This window comes from Equus asinus, chromosome 21 (genome assembly GCF_041296235.1).
Source record: "Equus asinus isolate D_3611 breed Donkey chromosome 21, EquAss-T2T_v2, whole genome shotgun sequence".
Taxonomy (NCBI): domain Eukaryota; kingdom Metazoa; phylum Chordata; class Mammalia; order Perissodactyla; family Equidae; genus Equus; species Equus asinus.
Window position 1 is genome coordinate 78,704,025 of NC_091810.1, and position 21,956 is coordinate 78,725,980.

General features: G+C 38.3%; 1 protein-coding gene across 9 annotated transcripts in view; it reads left to right on the forward strand.

Moving 5' to 3' along the window:
* The window catches only part of NEK11 (NIMA related kinase 11), a 246,270-nt gene that overhangs the window by 1,496 nt on the left and 222,818 nt on the right, over positions 1-21,956 (forward strand). For 7 of the 9 annotated variants that reach the window (XR_011496516.1, XM_070493163.1, XM_070493160.1 and 4 more), the window contains exon 2: positions 1,292-1,561. The exons of 1 other annotated variant lie outside the window; for it this stretch is intronic. Coding sequence is in view for 6 of the 8 variants with exons in the window: in XM_070493163.1 (XP_070349264.1) it covers positions 1,392-1,561 (170 nt within the window). In the remaining 2 variants the exon portion in view is untranslated. Of the gene's footprint in view, positions 1-1,291; positions 1,562-21,956 lie in introns of those variants that run through there. One more of the 9 variants, XM_070493168.1, reaches the window with a different exon arrangement.

A 21,956-nucleotide genomic window follows, 5' to 3' on the forward strand; every position in this document is an offset into this window, starting at 1 on the left:
AATTTTTTATTTATTCAGGGATTTTGGGGTATGGGCTCAAGCTCTGAAGTTCCAACCCAATGCTAGTGTTGTTTTAGTATTGTCGTGAGCACATAACCACTCAGGTAATTTGGTTTCTTTCTTTTCTTTCTTTTTTTTAAAAAAGCTGATTATTAGTCTCCTCACTGGCATCAGGTAAACTTAACTGATTAATACGTTATTCCAAGAAGGAAAATGCCATAAATGGACATTTACTTGTTTATGTTTTATTTTGAGGATTTTTGTAATTGCTACCACCATGTGAAGCCCATTGGCCGTGTGCTCCGAATGACACAGGGAGCATCTTGTTTTATGATTATACACAATAGGTTTTTGTCTTATAGCTTTGGAATTGCTGAATATGGAAACCTAACTCCAAGGCATAGACAGTCTTCAATTTAAAATCATATTTTCATCTAGCTTTAAAACAAAACCCGCTTTTCATGATTACTAACAAAACATTTTACATTTTGATGAAATAAAAGTGATTTTACCGTGCACATGCTCATATGAAACAGTCCTGCCTTTCATAATTCAGCTCCTTGAGAAATTAAAGATTTACCTATAACATGTTTATATTCAACTAACATTGAAATACAATTTTAGATTTGAATTGTATTGTAACATTTCTTGTTTCCAATCTGGGGAGATTACTCTACTTGCAGTGTATATAATAGAAACTTCAGACACTGGATTAGAATCTGTTTAGGATGGGAAGAAATTCATTCTGAATCCTTAGATTTCTTCATATCTGTTCTAATGCAAATACCATGGTTTAAAGTCTACAGGAAGAAATAAAGAAAGCAGCATGATGCTAATTTCTGGTTTAATCCTAACTCACTATCCGTTAATCAAAATAGACATAAGAGGGAAAGAAAGAATTACCAAAAAGATTGATGCAGATATATAGATTCAAGAAAATGGTAATGTTCGAATATTTGAATGTTTTTTAAAAAGTAGGTGGGGAGTATAAATCTTAAAGTGTTGATTAGAAAACATATATACATCCAAGAACTTTTGGGAAATTTGACTGTAACTCGGTTTTGCCAAATTTGGATGCGTGAAGGCTCTCTTCCTATGAAAGACTGCCTTCTATTGGAATTTGCAGTATCTCCACCTTTTAACGTTTTTCTCTCAAGTTGTTAAAGTTAGCCAGTAAGGTGTCATTCAATCCACTAATCAAAGTGCAAATATGACTGTCAAAAACTTAGGCTTTTTGTTAGGAATAGTTCAGCATCCTTTAGACCTGATCTCTGGACTTTTCATCTTTAAGGCATTGACTGATGCAACTTGGATGAATCTGGCCATCTCCTAGGAGACTTGAAAGTTAAGTTTCTATAAATAAATAAACCAGTTCTCTCTTGTTTGGAGCCATGCTGAAATTCCAAGAGGCTGCTAACTGTGCGAGTGGATCAATAGCCATTTCCACTTATCCAAAGACCTTGATTGCAAGAAGATATGTGCTTCAGCAGAAACTTGGCAGTGGAAGTTTTGGAACTGTCTATCTGGTTTCAGACAAGAAAGCCAAACAAGGGGAGGAATTGTAAGTAAAAATACTTTATACAAATCTTGAGTTGGGTGCTATGTATGTGCAGCTTTTAGCTGATTATGAACATGGAGTATTGTTCACTTTGCTCTTTGCATTAAAGTAAGAATTTAGTAAGAGATAGAAAAGTTCCTTGAATGGTGTCTTCAGATAAGATATTTAAAGGCATTTCAGCAGGTGAGTAAAGTACCCAAATGACCTAGAGAAAGAAAGTAGGGTAGATTATGTGAAAGTCAGATTTTTATGCATACCAGAGTTTCAATTACGACGTTGCTTCCACTTCACTTGATTGGGACTTCTTGAATGAGAAAATAAGAATTGTTTATGACTGCAGCTTTAGAAATGTTGTGAAATGCAAATAAATGGTAATTCACATTTGCGGTGAATAGGGTGTACTGAAGAAAATGTGGTATTAATTTTCTGTGGCTCTTTTCTATGGAGGAATTTTTCAAAGTCTGTAGTCATACAGCCCTCAAATTAGATATTTAAACCAAATGGGGGCTCCTTTCTAAAATTCAGCTTATGTGGATGACCCTCTAGTTACTTCTTTTCCTTTGATTTTGATCAGCCCGATAGACTCTCGTAGTGGAGCAAAAGTGTTAAGGCTGTCGGACAGTACATCTCTTACAGAGAAGGATGAATCTTCATTTTTAGCTTAAAGTTGTTTGAATTTGCTACAGTGAAAAGTTGGTTGGAACTGAAGTTAGGATAAGAAACTTGTACATCAGAAACACAGGATGAAGAGAAAGCAGAGAGAAGAATGATCCAAGAAATCAGCCTAACTTTGGAAGAACAAATTTCTATCCCATAATCTCTTCTTTTATTCAGAGCTTTTGAGGCTGCTCTAAATTCTTCCAGCTTTTGCCCATTGGATACTTAAAACTTTAAAATCAGTGTGAGAAACACTTTTCTACTACTTAATATGTCATAGGAATTATAAGGGTAAATGTTACTGATGCTACTATTTTATTTTTAAAATCAACCTTTTAAGTGGTCTCTCTGTCCAGAATTTTAAAAAGTAATTTTCTATAATTCATAGTTTTCAATAAATTCTTACATGAAGAATGGTGACAGTGCTGGCACTTTTCTGGTCTGCTTAGAACATGCTTTATGACTCTCACTGAAAATAATTTTTTCCCTTAAATCGTAGCGGTACTCTTCCAGCCATTTAGAATAGGATGATAAATTTCTGAAAACTACTAGAGAACCTTTAGGGAAACGTTGAAAGTAAGACCTAAATCTGACCCAGGGCTTTTAAAAACCACACCGTAAAGATCGTATCCAGTTTTGCTTTCTTCAGCTAATGAGAAATATCAAGAATTTTAGGAGAATTCACAGGAAGGCTAAAAAGTTGATTAAAGCGATATAAAATAAGATGAATGAAGACCAAACTTGAAAGCTTCAGACTTGAGAGGATGGGTGAGTGTAGTGTGCGCGTGTGTGTATGTTTGTGTGTGGAGAGAGAGTATGAGAATGAGGGAGACGGGGGGCTGGTTGGTTGGGAAGCAATTTGTCAGGGACCTTTCCTGGCCCTGAACTAGTCTTAAAACATGTGACTTGAGCTGAAGATGGCAGACGAAGCCTGGATGTGGAGAATGAATCCAGTAGTGCAGATAATTGACAAATCGTTTGATACCAGCTCTAGTTAGAATCTCTCGGAAAGGAATCACTCATCATCATCATCAGAATCTCTACAGCGTATTACATACTGGCCACATTCAGCCTGCAGATGTGTTTTGTTTGGGCTGCATAGTGTTTCTTTTTTAATCTAAATTAGTTGTCAGAATTTTAAAATGGGCAACTCTCTTAAAAATTAAGCTTTCTATCTTCTCTTGAAAAAAATGAAAAGATTTGGTAACATATGCTAACGTTGCTTCCTATGTAGCCAGTACGGGCTATGGCTCAGTAGCAGCTGCCCCCTTTAAATAGACACTGTACTCTCCACTTAGCCGGATGTCGGCCACTCCTCACTGTCTCTTACACCCAGCTGCATCCCACCTTCTCACTGCCTGCCGACCTTTGTAGACATTTGATTTTAGGACTCTCCACTAAAATCATGAATAATCATAAATGTGGCTGCTCACAAAATCCTAGATTGTTAGAAGGAAGTCTATCATACCTTTACATACCAGACCGTCCTTTGGTATCGCTTATAAAAGGAGGGACTTGGGTCACTGTCAAGACCACAGGCTTTGGAGGTGAACAGGTCAAGAAGTAAAGCCAGTCCTGTTCTTAACTGTGGGGTTAAGGTTATGCAGGTTCTTAATCTGAGCTTCAGTTTTCTTATCTGCAAAATGGGTATAATACCTCATAGGATTGTAATAAGGGTTAAATAAGATATCCATATATATGTATAAAATACCAAGGTAAATATAATAAAGAATACATATATAAATAAATATGACTTAATTCGTAGATATATGTATAAATTGTAGATATTGCATTGCCTTGTATGTCATTATCACTCAATAACAGTTGAGATTCATCTTATTTATAAACAATTCAAGTTAAAGGAATAATTAAAGGGAGCCTAGTAAAACTTTACCTAATCACCACCCGATAACTGCAATTGGAACTCTCTATTAAATGGAAGTTTTTCTTCTGCATTTTACTTTTAAGAGAGAAAAATCTCTCAAAGCAATCTGATATCAGGCATGTGATTTTAAAAACTTCAAGCATCTTTCTTGAGATTGTAACAATTCTGTTGTCATCTATTCTTTTATATCTCTGTGGCTGTCCGAAAGAGATTGGTCCTCAGAATATTGACCTCTTAGCTGTGTAAGATAGCAGCTCACCAGCGATTGTGTTTAATAGATGGACAGAGCAGGAAACCAAACTCATATTTTTTTAGATTCTTTCCCCAGAGTGTTGACAGTTAAACCTTCAGTGTGCGAGCAAAGCACATTAATCAGCACCACCCATTCTCCAAGCTCTTTGGTTAGGTAAGGTTTTAAGTTCTGCTTTACATACTAGGCCATAAACATAGGGAATTGGTTAATGTTAAAGATGGGTAGAAACTTAATACTTTCTAAAAGTATTTCTATAATGTTATGAATGCTGTTCCCTTAATAGATCAGGGTAGATCTGACTTCCTTCATTGTTTTGCAGACACACCCCTAATCTTTTGAGATAATAAGGCAAGTGTATCATACCTTTACATACCAGACCATCCGCTCCTATCTGTTGTTAAAGGAGTGACTTGGGTAGACCATGAGCCTGAGCTGGTGCATAGGACACTTATTATTAGCCCCTATGAAGTCTAGGTCGATATAATATACACTTTTAGATTTAATCAAAAAACTTGAAAAACGCAACAGCTATACACAATGTTTCTAACTTTTCCATCAGAGTATTGCAATTTATCATTATGCCACGTGAGGGCACCACTCTACCATTGACATTTTTCGTATCGTACTGTGAATTTGTGAATTTTAATTACAATGTAAATACTACGTTCCTTTACATTTTTATTGATGTTCTGCATTATCTATGGGATAAAAAAAAAGCTACAGACATTAACCTTGATTAATGTATGTTTGGAAAGAGTTTTCTTTTTGTCATAAATACCATGCATTCCTTTTTTAGCTATCAGAGTAGAATAAAATTCAATTTAAAAGAGTAGTGAATAAGATAGAGCTTTTTCCTTTATTTTGCATCATGAAATTTATAAAACAGTATTTGGAAATATTTTCTTTCATAATTATAGAAACTCTGGTTTAATGGATGTGAGGTATAATAATGTTAACTCATATTCCTAACGATTGTTCTAAGGCTAGTTCATAATTTTGTGTTTTTGTTAAGCTGCCAAACATGTTTTGTTTTGTTTTTAGTAAACCCACAAGATTTCAGTGAGCTAAGAAGTTACTTTGGCCTTTAGCATAGTACATGTAATTTAATAGAAAAGAAATGTTAAGGAAGTAGGCTTACTCTAAAATACACGATTAAACTTGGACATGATTACTTGTTACATGATAAAATACATGATTAATCATGGCCAGAGTGGCAGTGAATTTCAATGTTCATCTTATCAGCATAGAATCCTGGTTTTAATGTTTTAAAAAAAATTCATCACAGTTAAGACACTGGCATTGTGTGGAATTGATTTTCTACTGTAGTCTTTTAGTTTGTCACCTCTTAAGTGTTTAACGCAATTTATGTATTGAACCTTTTCTTTGGACTGAGCACCAGGGAGGCAGCTGAAGCAATAGGAGATAAGGCTTGGCCCTCAGGAGCTTCCAGTCTAGAAGAGACAGAATTAACATACACAGAACAAGTAGCAAACAGGACAATGGCAAACAAACTTATCTGTGAGGCAGTTGCTCTTAGAGATTTTGGAATGGCCACTGCCCAGCTCCCTTTCTGGCTGCATACAATCATTATCTTACTAGTTTCTGTGCAGTATCTAAGAACTTTCATTTTTTTCTCCTTGGTCCTGTCCATGTAAATATCCAAATGTTTTCCTCTTTAACTGTGTGCCTACACATTGGCCTTTGCCTAAATATGGTCAGCCTGGTTAACATGGAAATGTTTTCTCTCTCCACAGGGTATTTCTTCTCAGTATCAAATGTCTATAGCATGAGATGAGGATCAGGAATTAGATAGGAAAGGCTGCCAAGTCCTTAGAGAAATGTCAAGCCCACATATTGAGGCCCAGGCCCTTCCCTCCTAGGAGATCTCTTAGGCCTGTATTAGAGTGGATTTTTAAAAGTCCTTACAAGCAGATTTCCCACCCAACCACCGAAACAAAATGGAGGAGAGGGGGCTAAGAGTTGCTGCTAGAATTAGTCACCCTGACACAGAGGGCAATGGTCTTAGACCTTAAGGGTAAGGGAGGTAAAAAGTCATAAAGGGGCGATAACAATAATAAAAAACCCACAGCAGTCTGGGCCCATTATGGTCAAGCTAAATAGCTCTCCTTAGCCTGTTCTCTCCTGAGAGCATCTCAGACATATAGCCCAGTTCCAAAGTGTCATGTTGAGATGCAATCACCAACAGGGATGGGGCTGCGAGGGTCAGGGCCTTTGAAGGACAGAATGGTGGTCAAGCCATCACACTAGGATCCAGTCCCCAGATTTGCCTATTAATATACCCAGAGATGGGTCAGTCTTGGCGAGATTCTAATGTTAGCTAAATTCAGACAAGACAGAGCTGTAAATCATGATGCCACTTCTTAATTCAGGGCCTAGAATGAATAGTATCTCCTTTTATACCTTCCCACCATTTTCTGGTGCAAGTTTTGAAGAAGCTGACCATCTAATCAGAAATGAAAATATAACCAAAACAAAGAAGGGAGAATAATTGGACAATTACTCGCTTAAGCCAGATAAAGGATCTCTTCCTCATAACAGAGAACATCATTCCAAGCGCCCATTTTTCTGGGAACCCTCGGACCCAGTGTTTATCCAGTGTGTATCCCAGAATATATCCAGATGCACACACACACACACACACACACACAGTCATCCTTAGGGTACCTCCTTTTCCAATATTGAAAGTCATGTGCATACTTTTTACAATAATACATGTGTGCATAAAGCAGGAAAATAATCTATAATCCTGCCACCCAACTACTGGTCTCTTCTGTATGCACTGACAAATATTTATTCAATCGTCTAAGGAAACATGGCAGTGGTCACAATGCTTGCCTCAGAGATAGAGGATGAGGAGTGAAGGAAACTTACTTTTCACTGAACCCTTTTGTGCATTTAGAATTTTGTACCATGTGCAAGATTTAAAAGAATAAACATCCACAAAATAAAACAAGTTAAAAAAACCCCACATACTTATTCAACAAATACTGGTCACCTGTTCTTCAAGGAGCTTGAGTCTCCTGGTTCTCAACCTTGACTGAACGGTGGAATCACGATATTTTAAAAATACACATGTTTGAGTCACACTCCAATACATTCTGTTTTAATTGGGCCGTACCCCAGGCATCTGGATTTTTGAGAGCTTCCAGGTGATTTGAACTTGTTGCTTGGCTTGAGAATATCTGATCTAGCGAGAGAGAGAAACACTAATTGTTTAATCACAAAAGTAAATAATTGAAAGCTGCCCTAACTGTTATGAAAGAAAAGTTGTAGTGGCTGTGAGGTACAATAGACTTTCCAGGCTGGCAGGATGGGGTTGGGTGAGGCAAGGCTTCCCTGAGAACGTGCCATTTCAGCTGAGACCTGAAGAATGATTAAAAACTGTTCAGCAGGGGCTGGCCCCGTGGCTGAGTGGTTAAGTTCCCGTGCTCTGCTGCAGGTGGCCCAGTGTTTCATTGGTTCGAATCCTGGGGCGCGGACATGGCACTATTCGTCAGACCACGCTGAGGCGGCGTCCCACATGCCACAACTAGAAGGACCCACAACTAAGAATATACAAATGTGTACCTGGGGGCTTTGGGGAGAAAAAGGAAAAAATAAAATCTTTAAAAAAAAAAAAGCTATTCAGTGGTCTTCACACTTGATTGGGCATCAGAATTGCCTGGAGGGCTTGTTAAGACAGATTGCTGGGCTCTCCTCCCAAAGCTTTTGATTCAGCAATCTGGGTGGGGCCTGAGAATTTGCATTTCTAACAGGTGTTACTGGGGACCTGAGGACTTCACCTTGAGGACCACTGAACTGGGCAAAAGGGGGAGAACAGTTCCATTTAGTGCATATACCATTTTGCATCTTTTTTTTAAGCACTAAAATATAAATATTTTCCCATGTTATTGAATACTCTTAAAAGCATCATTTTAAGTGCCTGCGTAATAGTCCACTGTGTGGCTTTAATATCATTTAGCTCCCTCTCCTTGGATATGTAGATTCTGGTACCCTCTTTGAAGTAGAAGTAAAAACCTACTGTGCCTTTTAGCATCCTCAGAGATTTGATATAATGATTGTTTCAGCATATCCTTTCTGTCACTGATGTAACTCTGGAAAACTAATGAAGAACTGAGCTTCAATCACTGAAAGTGATGAGCATTCTGTGCCATTCAGCTGAAGCACGTTTGGGCCAGTTATGAATTATGGCCACATTTGCTGAGATGCTCAGTTGTAATTACAAAAAAAGGACTTCATCCATTTTCAAGTTATTTCTGACACATTGAAAAATGGAGAAATCGGTTTTCATATTGTAGGGAATGAACTAAAAAGCTTCCCTTTCTGTGGATAAGTTTTCACTGTTTATAAAAAGGACATTATTTTCTCTTAGAGAATTAATAAATTGATTATAGTAGCCTGACAGTGTCAAAAATAATTAAACATGAGTAATAGTGCTTACTAGAATACATAGATCTTATAATATTTGAAACAAGCTTTCAGTAACTTAGAATGTGACAGTAATTTCTGCTTTTTATTAGCTGATAGCCTTCGGCAAAACTACTGTTTATATATCGCACCCACTAACAATGTTTATGGATTTTCTGTCTAATTTATTTAATCACTTTAACATATCCTTACTTTCAGTTTTGAGTGATTCTAAAGAAAACGTCATTAGATTTAATAAGTCCAACTTGGAGCCCATTCTGTGTAGTCTTATTAAAGCTATTATTTCTGTATTATGACCAGGAGTTCTCTTCAGTGGGTATCTGATGGGAGAATCGGGTTATTGAGTGAACTGAGTTAATCTAATAGGATTCAATAGGTTATGCAGAGGGGAGTTATGAAAGCAATTTGGAGGAAACTAATGATTTCTTTCCATTTTGCCCTGCCAGAAAATAGTTTTCTTCAGTTTTTCATTGTAGTGATTGGATCTTTTTCCCCTAAAATCTTCAGTCTTTTAAGAGAGATTATAATACGAAAGCATATTCAAATCTCTTTAAAATAGCGCATGTTCTGGAGGGTCTTGGGCAGAGGCCCCTCCTCGGAACATCTGGAAAGGGTAAGTTGGAGCTTGAACTTCACCTGGGGGCTCTACCGGTTCTCTGTCTGCAGTGAAAAGCTTCTGGCCATCTCACAGCATTTAAGCTTTGGGAGAAAGAAGAGAAAAAGAAGAAAATGCAAGTGGGCACGGTTCCTTTGACTTATCTCAATCCTGGAATTAAGTCAACAGTCTGAGGCAAATGATTTACATATTCCTGAGGCTGCTTTGCTGCGTGTATTAGCATAAAAGAACTCAGGAGCTTCTTATCTGGTTTTTAATCTTTAAGATGATCGATGACTAATAAGTGAAATATTTTAAGATGAGTAGGATGCAGGGAAACCCTCAGTTTCTTTTTGGCCTGGGCAGGGGCCCAAAAAAGCCTACATTGAAGACTGAATCACCCAGAAGCACGCAGAAAGAAGACAACAGCATGCACATGGCCTCGTCTTCTTGAATACCTTTTCCTTACATTACTGTTGTTTGAAAGAAAACAAAAATGATTTATTTTAAAAACCAGAAATTGTTGACAGGACAAGAGGGTAGACAAATTACAAGAGTATATTTATTAGATTTTCAGACTGGCTGTTTAAATTCTTATTCCATTCTGTTCTTCCGATGTGTTGTTTGGGTGGATTTGTGAGTAGGGAAGCTAATGGTTTTGCTAACACTGAGTAATACCCCGAGGAAATAAGGAATATTATTCTTCATTTAAATGTATGAGATGGGGGAATATCTAAGCTATTTTGGTAAATAATACTTTGAAAATGTAATGAGATATGCTGGTCCCTTTACATTGTCATTGTTGACTACCCCAAATTTTAAAAATGCAAGATTTCTGTAAGCCTATTATTTTAAATGTTATTTTGTCTCATTTATTCAGTAAATAAGACAAAATATTTTAAGAATGAGTGCATAATATGCAAGAACAAAACTTTATGCATGTAGTATAGTTCAAGTTCTTTTTCCCCCAGCAAAAAAAGGACTTTTTTCAGAAAGATGTGTTATAGCAAAGACTGAGCTGATTTTTAATAGATTCCAGAGGAATCTCAATAACGAAATAACTAGAGTTTTTAATGGTTGATGTCAGAATATGCGGACTAACTTTAATTTCCTGACCCCAAAGCAAGTATGATACCCTCAAGTATAATCTGCAACTAGTCTTTCTTGTTCTTGGCTCTGTTCAGGCGGCATTCCTGGGAGAGGTTTTCCTCCAACAGCTCTCGGTGGGTCAAGCCCCAGGCTGTTCCTGGCACAGAGCAGGCCGTTCCCTGGACCATCACTTCCTCCAACAGGATCGCTGAGGAGGCGTCTTTTCTCAGTCCTTTCCCTTCTGAACTGATCTGGTTCTGTTTTTGATACGGGCGTTGACCCGGGAGTAGGTATGGGCAATTTTGGCTAGCATCTACCTTTATAACTATTTTGAACTGAAAATTTGAGTTGTGGTATCATCCACCTTTAACTGATTTGGAATGAGATATGTCTATAGTTTAAACATCAAAGAAATGAGAAGGTGGAAAACTCAGTTAAAATTAGTTTCTGGCTCACTTTATTACTCTTGAGCTGATTTCCCTGGGAAAACATTTAGTTGCCATGACATCCATGTCTAAATAAATAGTGACCTTAGAGTGATGTGTGTGACTTAAGAGTCAACAAAGGAGAAAAACAACAACCCTTACGTTACTGTTAGTTTCTTGGTCAGTTATTCCTAAACTTCGTTTTTGAAACTAGTGGTTTGTAAATCTATATTTATATGGAAAATAGACATCGTTGACATCAAAGAGTTCTAAAAGTTGCTTGTGTACTACACTAATTGTGCATTGTGTAAATAATTTCATGTATTATGAAAAATAAGCAGTTAATGTTATGTGACTTTCATTGCTTTAAAATACTATGAAATTGAATTTCCATTCCATAGTTTAACAAGACCACAATTCACTTTTTATTTCTCAGCTGCTGTCATAGCACCTATTACCTGGTACTCATAAGTATGAATGAACAATTATGAAACCTTTGACATGCTATAGAACATGCTTATTAGTACAGCAGTGCTGTTATTTAGCAATTATGTGAAAAACCCACCCAAAACTTTAGTTTATGAAAAAAGCAATAGGCAACTTTTGGGGATGATGGGCATGCTCATTATCATGATTGTGGAGATGGTTTCATGGACATATACATATGGCAAAATTTGTCAAATTAGACACTTTAAATGTGTGCAGTGTATCATATGTCAATTATACCTTAATAAGTGTGTTTAGAGAATGCAAACCCTGGATCATGATATATGAAAACCTCTAAGATTGTTAAACAGGTTGATTTTGCAGTAGCTAGTGATAATCATTGCAAAATTTGATAGTTTAAACTGAATGTTGCTTTTTAATCTTTGGATTCAAACCAACGAATCTTCTTGTTTTTAGTTCAGAGAAAACTTATGGGCTCTGTTTTTAATGACCTTTATTAAGCAAGTGAGGAAGGAAGGTTAAAGTGTAAGTTGACACTCTTGTCATGTATTCCAGGTTTCCAAATTTCTGAGTGGAAAATTTGGAATATTGAAGCTTTGATTAGAATGTGTTTGGTTGTCAATTTCCTCAACTTCCATATGTGGCAGGCACTCAGGATTTTAATTAAAATTGGATTGATGTTTCCACTTCCCTATTAGTTTGAATTTTGAGAAACCCTTAGAAACCTAGTCAGGGAGCCTACCTGCCTTCCCTGGGGGAGATTTGAGGAAGACTGTGGCCTGATAGCCCTGTGTGCCTCTCTCTGCCTTCTCTCCCTATGTCCTCCATCTCATGGGCCTTGCACAAATGCAGATAGTGTGGGCATCAGGGCAAAATCAGCCAATCCACTTTTTACAGTACTGTATTGAGTTTGCTATTTGTTGACCAGCTGCTTTTAATTCATATGTTCTTTCAAAGATATTTCAGTACAATGATTATTGAACTCTAATGAGTAGTTTCTATTATTTTTAGAATTGTTTTAGAAATGAAAATTACAAGAAGGATCAAGGACAGATGTGATTTGTGAGGCAGTTTAACATTTCTTAGAAAGTGAAGCATTTGGATGTTCAGTGTGGGTGGGACTTGACACATATCCAAAGTTGAATTTTAAGTATGCTTTATTAACAAAGTTGACTTTTGAGCTCAGAAGGATTAAGTTATATTCAAAAGGTTTTGAAAACTGAGAACAGTAGATAATTTCCTCTAGGTAAAGCTTATTTTGGCATTATTTTGCCAGTCCTACGTAATCATGAAAACTTCTAGGGGGCCAGCCTGGTGTAGTAGTTAAGTTCAGTGCTCTGCTTCAGTGACCCAGGGTTCGCAGGTTTGGATCTTGGGTGCGGACCTAGACACTGCTCATCAAGCCATGCTGTGGCAATGTCCCATATACAAAAAATAGAGGAAGATTGGTACAGATGTTAGCTCAGGGACAATCTTCCTCACCAAAAAATAAATAAATAAATAAATAATTCTATGTGTATGTGTGTATGTCTGTGTATATGCGTATATACACATAAAAACTAAATATGTGTATATATGTATATGTGTGTGTATATATTCATATACACTCAAGTACATATATATGTTTGTGTGTGTATATATACACACATTTTTTTCTTTTTTTCTTGTGGTAACATTGGTTTATGACATATAAACGTCAGGTGTATATCATTATATTTCGATTTCTGGGTAGATTACATCATGTTCACCACCCAAAGACTAGTTAAAATCAATCACCACACACGTGTGCCTAATCACCCCTTTTGCCTTCCTCCCTCCCCACATCCCCTCAGGTAACCACCAGTCCATTCTCTGTCTCTATGAGATTGTTTGTTGTTGTTTTTATCTTCTCCTTATGAGTGAGATCATACCATATTTGACTTTCTTCCTCTGACATTTCACTCAGCATAATACCCTCAAGGTCCATCCATGTTGTCACAAATGGCTGGATTTCATCGTTTCCTATGGCTGAGTGGTATTCCATTCAGCCGTACATGGTACACACGTACATTCTTGATTTCAGTTTTTCAGTTCAGTGCTAATTTCAGCAGCAAAGCTTGTACTCGGCTGATAACAGATATCCTGGTCTGATGGATAAAGAGGTCAGAGCTCAGTATTTCATAACCACACTTGGACAGACACTAGAGTACCCTGTGGGGACTTCTACTTTATAAAAATTCAAAACGCATTAATATGGACCCTTGTTGAAAAGCCCATGCTGAGAGACACTAACTGCCCATGCCTCTGCAGCGTGAGGGAGTGGTGGGGTGTCCCCTTGGCAGCTGCCTCTGGCTTGTCTTATACCATTAGCTAGACTCACTCCAGGATTCCTTGGAAACGGTGTGCCTACCTGAATAATTTATTACCCATGATCAATTATTCATAACTCATTATTACAACTGAAATAAAACCTAAAGGTAGAATCATTCTGCTGCTTCTGAATAGCCACCAGATCGTCGGGAGATTGCAGTCAAGTTAAGTCCTCGCGGTCCCCACTGCCTGTTTGTTCCTCTGAAGGGATTCCAAAGAGAACAGACCTCTGAATCCATGAAAGCAGTGACAAATGGCTCCCCCCTGGCTGTGCTGCGGTGGCTCATCTCTTCACGCTGCTTGTCTTTTTAATTCCGGCCTTATTTACACCTAGGAATAAAATTTCAGTTTGAGAGAATTTAGGAGATGTTTATGGCACTGTTGGTTTATTAAGCCACTCTTAGGAGGTAAACAAGGAAACAAAACTTCACCTTAGAATATCTTTTCTGGGATAAAATGCAGGTGCCTATAGTACATTTTATTGACATTAGTCTTATTGCGTTTAACTTGTTCCATTAGAGTTATATCTGAGTTGTATTTTATTTATTTATTGGAGCATATCTTTCATAAAAAGAAATGCCATATGTTTTTCATATATCTTGTATAAAAAGCATTTTAATAAAAGTACTGTTAAAGTATAACCAAAAGAAGCCTAATTATTTTGTTTTTTTTGAGGATTGGCACCAGAGCTAACATCTGTTGGCAATCCTTTTTTTTTTTCTTTTTCTTCTCCCCAAAGTCCCCCAGTACATACTTGTATATTCTAGTTGTAGGTCCTTCTGGTTGTGCTATGTGGGATGCTGCCTCAGCAAGGCCTGATGAGCACTGACAGGTCCGCACCCAGGATCCAAACCAGCAAAACTCTGGGCTGCCTAAGCAGAGCACGTGAACTTAACCACTTGGCCATGGGCCACCCCTAATTATTTGTTTTTATTCAGGAAATACAATAGGAAATTGTTTGACTTAAGCCACACTGATTAATTTTTTTTTTAAATAATCACCAAGCTTTTAAAAATGTATTGAAAATAGTTAGTTTGAAAGTCCAGTTCCTTTGGAGCAGAGGTTTGCCTTTGGGCTTGGCCTGCCTTTGGACACTCTGGCAGCGAAGACTGGGCAGAAGTCAGTGACGCTTCACCTTCTGCATTGCTATTTCAGTGTTGTGGTGCTGTGTGGTCACTTCCAAAATAAGTTAGTACTGATTTTGAGCATAAGAGTTCTAAGACACTGGGATTAACCTTGCCACATTTTTAAAAGACAAAGAGGGGCCGGCTCCGTGGCCGAGTGGTTAAGTTCGTGCGCTCCGCTGTGGCGGCCCAGGGTTCGGATCCTGGGCGCGGACCACCGCTCGTCAGGCCACGTTAAGGCGGCGTCCCACATCCCACAACTAGAAGGACCTGCAACTAAGATATACAACTATGTACTGGGGGGGTTTGGGAAATAAAGCAGAAAAAAAAAAAAATTGGCAACAGCCTAGGTGCCAATTTAAAAAAAAAATAAAAAATAAAAGGCAAAGAATTTATATGGTCTGAAGAGAAACCAGAGTATAACCTTGCTTTGGGTTTTGAAAACTCCAGCTATAAATAAAAATCCCAAACTGTTTTAGCAAGCATTTTTTGGTAGAGTTTCCAGATTTTTTTGTGTTGATGTTGCTTCTCCAAGTGGAATTAAGACTCATGTTTAAGCAAGTTTTAAATGGCACAGATCCATATCTTTCACATTGGACCACACATATGATGTCCCAGGTAACCCACCAAGCAGGAGTTATGGGTAATTTTTGTTTTTAATTTGAGGACAAATGTGAATATGTCATGGAGTAGAGTGAAGAATTTGCATGATTTTTTAATTTTTAATATAATGTTAATAGGTTACACATTGATATGGCTCAAAAAATATAAGAAGGTATATTGTTAGAAGTCTCCTCTTGGGGGCTGGCCTGTGGCCGATTGGTTAAGTTCATGCACTCTGCTTCGGCAGCCTCAGGGTTTTGGCGGTTGGGATCCTGGGAGCCGCTCACCAGGCCATGCTGAGGCAGCACCCCACATAGCACAACCAGAGGCACTCACAACTAGAATATACAACTATGTACTGGGGACTTTGGGAAGAAAAAAAAAAGATTGGCAACAGTTGTTAGCCCAGGTGCCAATCTTTAAAAAAAAAAGTCTCCTCTCATCCTGGTCCCCCTTTTTCTGAGTTCCAATCCTCTTCCCCGAAAGGTAACCACTACTAAGAATTTCCTGTGGATCCTTCCAGAGTTGCTTTATGCATCTATGAGCAACTCTGGAATATAGATTCTTAATTTTGCCCTCTTCTGATAAAAACTAGCGTATTACACATTTCTGTTTCATACTTTTTTCTTATGCCAAAATAATTTGGAGATCTTTCCATGTTAGTATATAGAGAATGTCCACATATTTTTTTTTAACAGCTGTATAGTATATTCCATTGTATGGCTGTAGTGTAATTTGTCCACTTTCCTGTTGATGGACATTTGGGTTATTTTTAATCTTTTGTTATTAAAAACACTGCCATAGTGAAAAACCCTGAACATATGTCATTTCACAAACATGTCACTATTTCTTGCATGAAGTTTTAAAATAAAAATGAGATTTCAGAGACGTGTCCTGCTTTTGGCAGTCCCATTCCAGGGGTATGAGTTTATCCTTCTTTGCTGTTCAGAGTATTTTGCTGGAAAAGTTTGAGCTGCACTGCTGGAAACTTGTTACTGAGGCCTTGTGGTGAGGTGATTTTTCACCTTCTCAAATAACTTTGCTATGAAGTGATAGTGACAATGATGTTACTTTGCTATCCTGTATTTCCTGGAATTGATTTAAGAAAATATATGTAAATCTGGCAGCGAATTATTTATAAGAAAAAATCATGTGGTACAATTGTCTAGTTTGTTTGCAGGCATTTGATGCAATGAAACATTTACAGCTGTGAGTTTTTGGAACAGGCTCAGTGCCCTCTGACCTTAAGCCCTAGAGCACCAAATGCTGGTGTCTTTGAAAATGTTAATAGGTGTTTGGTGTAAAAAGGAGTTGGATGATTAAACAAGTTTGGGAAACACTTGGTTCCACAAAGTTAAACCAGTGTTTTTTCTCAGGGACTCTTCAGAGCCTTAAATCTAGGATAAATTGTGACTCTTCAAGAGCTTTTCCCAAAGTTGTTCAACCACTGAACTCCCTTATTTTTTGAGGCCACACTCACTAGCGCTAGTGTACTACGGAGGCCAACTTGGAAAATACTACCCGTGTTGACCATGGACACCATCTTGAAATTAGCAGTCATAAGCATATGTGGTATTTAAATTTACCAAAGATTCAGTAAGGGGAATAAGAATGAAAGTCACTATTTTAAAACTGACGATTATGAACAGCAGATGGTGGTAAAGTAACATGCAGACCAATTATTAAGACAACATATTTCCAATGGCAGTATTAATGCAGGGTCCATCATATTGTCTTCATTTAATTACAGTTTACCAATATTTTATTTTCACTGGTTAAATGAATAAAATGCTAAAAATAGGTCATTAATATACTTTTAATTTCTTTGTAGGAAAAGCACAAGTCGTCTGAGAAATAAATTTGGAAAAATCTTTTTATTTTCACAGACCATTTTAACTGGCATGAAATGGGTTTGGTTTTTCTTGCTGTCTGCTTATTAGATGGACATTTCCTAGTTATGTGTACACAAAGAAGTATGTGTGCTCCATCTTGAAAGAAAAAGCCAAAACTTCCACCAAACTTAACTCTCCACTGTCCATGAAAATGGCAAAGAGCAGCAGAAGAGGAACATTCAACCAGCCTCTGGTTGGTGGCTGTCAAAAGATGAAGCAGCTACAGCCATTGCCCTCCAGGAACTGACATTTGGGTTGAAAATAGGCTGTGAACACAAATAACTCTATTAGAAGAGCCAATGGGGTGAGAGAGATCAGGATCCCTTAGAGGTTGAGAGACATCTAGGCCACTTCCATTCTTTCAAGGTCTATTAAATATAAGACTGTATAAAACAGAGCAATGAAAAAATGGCGTTTGTTTTAAATTTAATTTAACAGCAAAAAAATTTAACATACAAAAATGCAATACAATGTGAGTATACTACTCACAAGATTATTATAAGTTTTAATTCCTAGCGTATTACAGTTGGGGTGGCCCAGAAATGGGAAATACATTTGAAGTTGTGTGGGGAACTCTTTCAGAGCTGTCAGTGTGTCTGTGATGGAGGGTAGAGTCTGGCTTGGAGCTCTTGTCAAGAGTCAACATTTGAAGCCTTCATGAATCTGCAGTCCTGAGCAGAAGGCCATTTTGGCCACTTTGATGATAAGCCTGATGCAGAAGAGAAACCTAGAGGAGCTGCAGGGAAAGAAGGCTCTTCCAGTGAAGGACACCTGGACGTGCTTGATGGACGTGGAATTGCGAACATGGCCTGAGGGGGGTATTAGAACTTATAGTGATGGGTGTCCCCTAATATGTGAAATCACAGTTTGAAACGACCCTTCAGAGGAGCAGTTGGGCAGCTTGTCCACTCTTCCTCCTTGCTTCAAGGCTGAACTTGCTTTACCTTTCTGTGCAGATGTAGCAGAAAGACCAGCCTCAGGCAGGGCTGGTATTTTAATAAACTGGCCAGACCATATCACCCCTGGGGACAAGAGAGCCAGGATGTCTTGCTGTTCCTTGAGTGGGGAGGGGGGTATCACTCTTTTGATTGAAGATCTATCTTACCAGGTCCTGCAGAAAAAAATAAAGAGATCCAGTTTATATTGGCCAAGTGCTTAATGCAACAGAGTCAGTAACAATTGGGAAGTAGTATTTACCGTAGGTAACCTACAGTGTGAATATCTTCATTCAGTCTTTGGTCAATGGATTGATTACCAACAGTGTCAGGCGCTGTTCTAGGCAAAGGATACAGCAGTGAACACAACACTCTCTGTTCTCAGGGAGGGGACATTCCAGTAGAGCTGTGGAGAGAGAGAGAGAGACAATAAAATTACATAATATACTACAATGTGATTAAGTGCTGTGGAAAGAATAAAACAGGAAAAGAGGTTAAGGAGGCTGGATGTGTGTCTACCTGATAAATGCTAGTCAATAGTTCATATTTTGTTTGGTATTAAGGTGATAGTATATAGTGACTGAGAAAAACACTCAAGATACAAGATCGTTGGAAGGCAATAGCATAGAGATACCAAGTATACTGTATGTTATTCAGTTCCTTTTTCCAGAGAGTTGGAGCCATTTTGCAGGGGAACAAGATGACTGTGGGTGGGGAGAAATGGTGTTTGAGTTTTCCTCTGAAGGACGTTAACTTAATCTCACTGCCTTGAGGTCAGTGGAGACTTTTATAGAATCTCTGGCTGGTTCCCTCTGTCTCTGCCTCGTTGTGTGTCTTTCTGTGCTCTGCTGCAGAGATTTCACACTGGGATGAATGGGTGCCTCGGTATTGGGAGGGGGAGATCTCGAAGGGGATAGCTGCAGCTACCTCTGCTCTTGCAGACAGGGTTGCCTGGGGTGTGTTAGGAGTTACGTATTTTCAGAGGGACTTTCCGTTTCCAGGCTTCAGCTTCCTTCAGTGCCTGAAAGGTTTTGATCCTCCAGCAATGGCCAGCACACTCGGTGTGTTTTTCCCTGATCAGGGTCATGATGTGGGGGCCCTCAGGAAAGTCCTCTACTTGGGGCCGGAAAGCCTCCAGACACCTTCATTAATGGCTTCTCTTGGGGTCTAATGTGCAGTGACTACTGTTTATGGTTCTTAAGTGTTACCCAAGATGTGGGTGCCTTCCTCCCAGAAGATGGGCTGCATGTTGCAGTAAGGGAAAATATGCAATGTTTGAAATTCTTTAGGAGTGAAGTCCCTCCTGGTCAGAAGTCATGCCAGTGTGCTATCTATGGTTCTAGTAGAGAACAGAGAGAAGCTTGCCTCTGTGCGTCAGATGCAGAGCTGTATCATCAAGGGCCCCTAGTTTCTGCCTTGAGAAAAGATAACAAAGGGGGTCACAGCAGATGCCCTCCACAGGGGCAGGCACCCACTCCCTTTCTTGGCCCTCAATTTCAGGGAAAGCAAAATCAGCTCTGGATCAGGCTTGTTTAGACATTGAAGAATCCTCTCTTCAGGCTGAAGGCTGAAAGCTGTTGATGTAATAACTGGATTTTGCTTATTACTGTATTTTATATTAAAAAAAACCATTGTCTTATCTCCACCTCTTGATGTCTCAGAGCCTCCATCACAGTTCCCTTAACTAACTGATACTACAGTGTGGACAAGAGAGGGAAATCACCCCTAACCTTAGATCCTAAGACGGTCAAACCTGTTAGCTCCCTGATCCTCACAAATATGTCTGTCTGGGTGAGAGGAGTTATGCCTGGTTACAGCTGAGGTAAATGAGGTGAGGTGACTGGCTCAAATCCAAGGTGTGCTAGAGAACTGAGAATGAATGTAAGATTTCCTGTATCTTAATGGAGGATTTAGCCTTTAATTTTTGAAAACAAACTCTGTAATTAAGGATGAAGCATTTGATTTTCTTTTGTCTTAACTTTCTATGAATATAAAATTGATCAAAGGTGATCCTTAAAATCCCAGAAATGTGTCTCTTTATATTGTTTCCAATTAATAATAGTATAACTTTTTATTCTGACAATAGTTCACCAGCATCATTTTGCTTGATTTTTCAGTAGTTCTATGAAGATTCTTCAAAGAAAGAGGTTTTTTGTAAAACTACAAGGTGTTATTGATCTCTAGTTCAGGAGAGCCCTTAATTAACACTGCAAATGCTTTTTCAGGTTATTTTAAAGAGGAGCATTATTTTTCTTGGCCCCTCTGAAAATATATTTCAGCTCATTGAGACTACCATGAATTGCTTCAATTTTATTTCAAGGTATTTTTTCTGGAGCTGTAGATTCAAATACAAGAGGAAACTTTATTATATACATTAAGTTTTGTTTTGTCTATGCATTCTTCAAGACTTGGGACAAAACTCTTATGATTTAATAATTATATTTCCCTGACATAAGTTAGAATTTTAGAAGTATAATCCATAAGAAATAAAACCTGATTTTGAAATGTAATAAAAATCCCATCAGAGAGTCTCGTCATTCACTGAAGCTCCGCCAATATGCAGTAAATTCTTCCATGTAGTCCTTTCAGGAACTGAACCAAATTAAGGTCCATCCACATGGTGTGAAGTCTATGTGTTTAATAGCACTCGTATCAAAGTGTGCACGCAGTTGAGTTTGATGGGCCTTTTCTACTGATCCTAGAAAGTTAATTTTGAAATGGCCCCACTGGTGGTAGCATTGCTCTGAGCACTAATTTGCATTGACAGATAAAGATGTTTCAGTTCCTGTAAATGTTCCTATGGCCTCCTGACTTCCTCATCTGTAACCATGGTCTTGTAACCTTTCCATGTTAAGAGCATCCATGGCAGTGACAGACACATAGAGGATCGACAGATTTGAGCTCTGCCTCACTTTTTCAAATGTGTAAAAGCAAAATGATCCAGTGACCAAGAATGAGGTTGGTTTGTTTGGCAAAAGTCAATTATAAATAGCTTTTATGCTTGAAAAACACAGGCAGGAGTGGCTACATAATTTTTGGGGCCAAGTACAAAATGAAAATGCAGCGTCCCTGTTAAAAAACTATTAAGTATCTCAAGGCAGTGACAGCAGAGCATTAAACCAAGTGTGGGGTCCTTCTAATGATTGGGCCCTGTGTGACTGCACGGGTACCATGCCTGTGAAGCCAGCCCTGAACACAGGATAGCATGGAGATTGCTGTGGTGGTGGGCAGATAAGTCTCCCCAAAAATGACAGACTCATGGCATAGTTCAGTAACAATCAAAATAGTTGAAATATTTTGGTTCCGAAGGTCTAAAAATAATTAGTGAGGGTGAAGTCATCTTGTTTGAACAGATCTTTATAACTCATATGAGATCTTAGTCATAAAGGTCTCGGAGGCCATGTTTAATGAGAGAAAATATGGTTGGCTTGTCATTGTTAACTGGCTTTCATTGCTTTTCTCGTTGAGGCAATTTATCTAGCCTTCTGATGATTAAGTGAGTCGAAGTTTCTCTGGTAAAGTGTTCTCTGGGGTGAAGGATGATAGAGAAGTATGGGTGTCATTGCACAGTTGCTCCATTTACTTTCCTCATTTTCCCTGTTTCCTAGGAGCAAATGACCCAAAAGCCTACATCTCTAGCTTTGATCTTTGACCATTATGCAGTCTCGTATTTCCGGGGTCTAAAGGGAATCTCC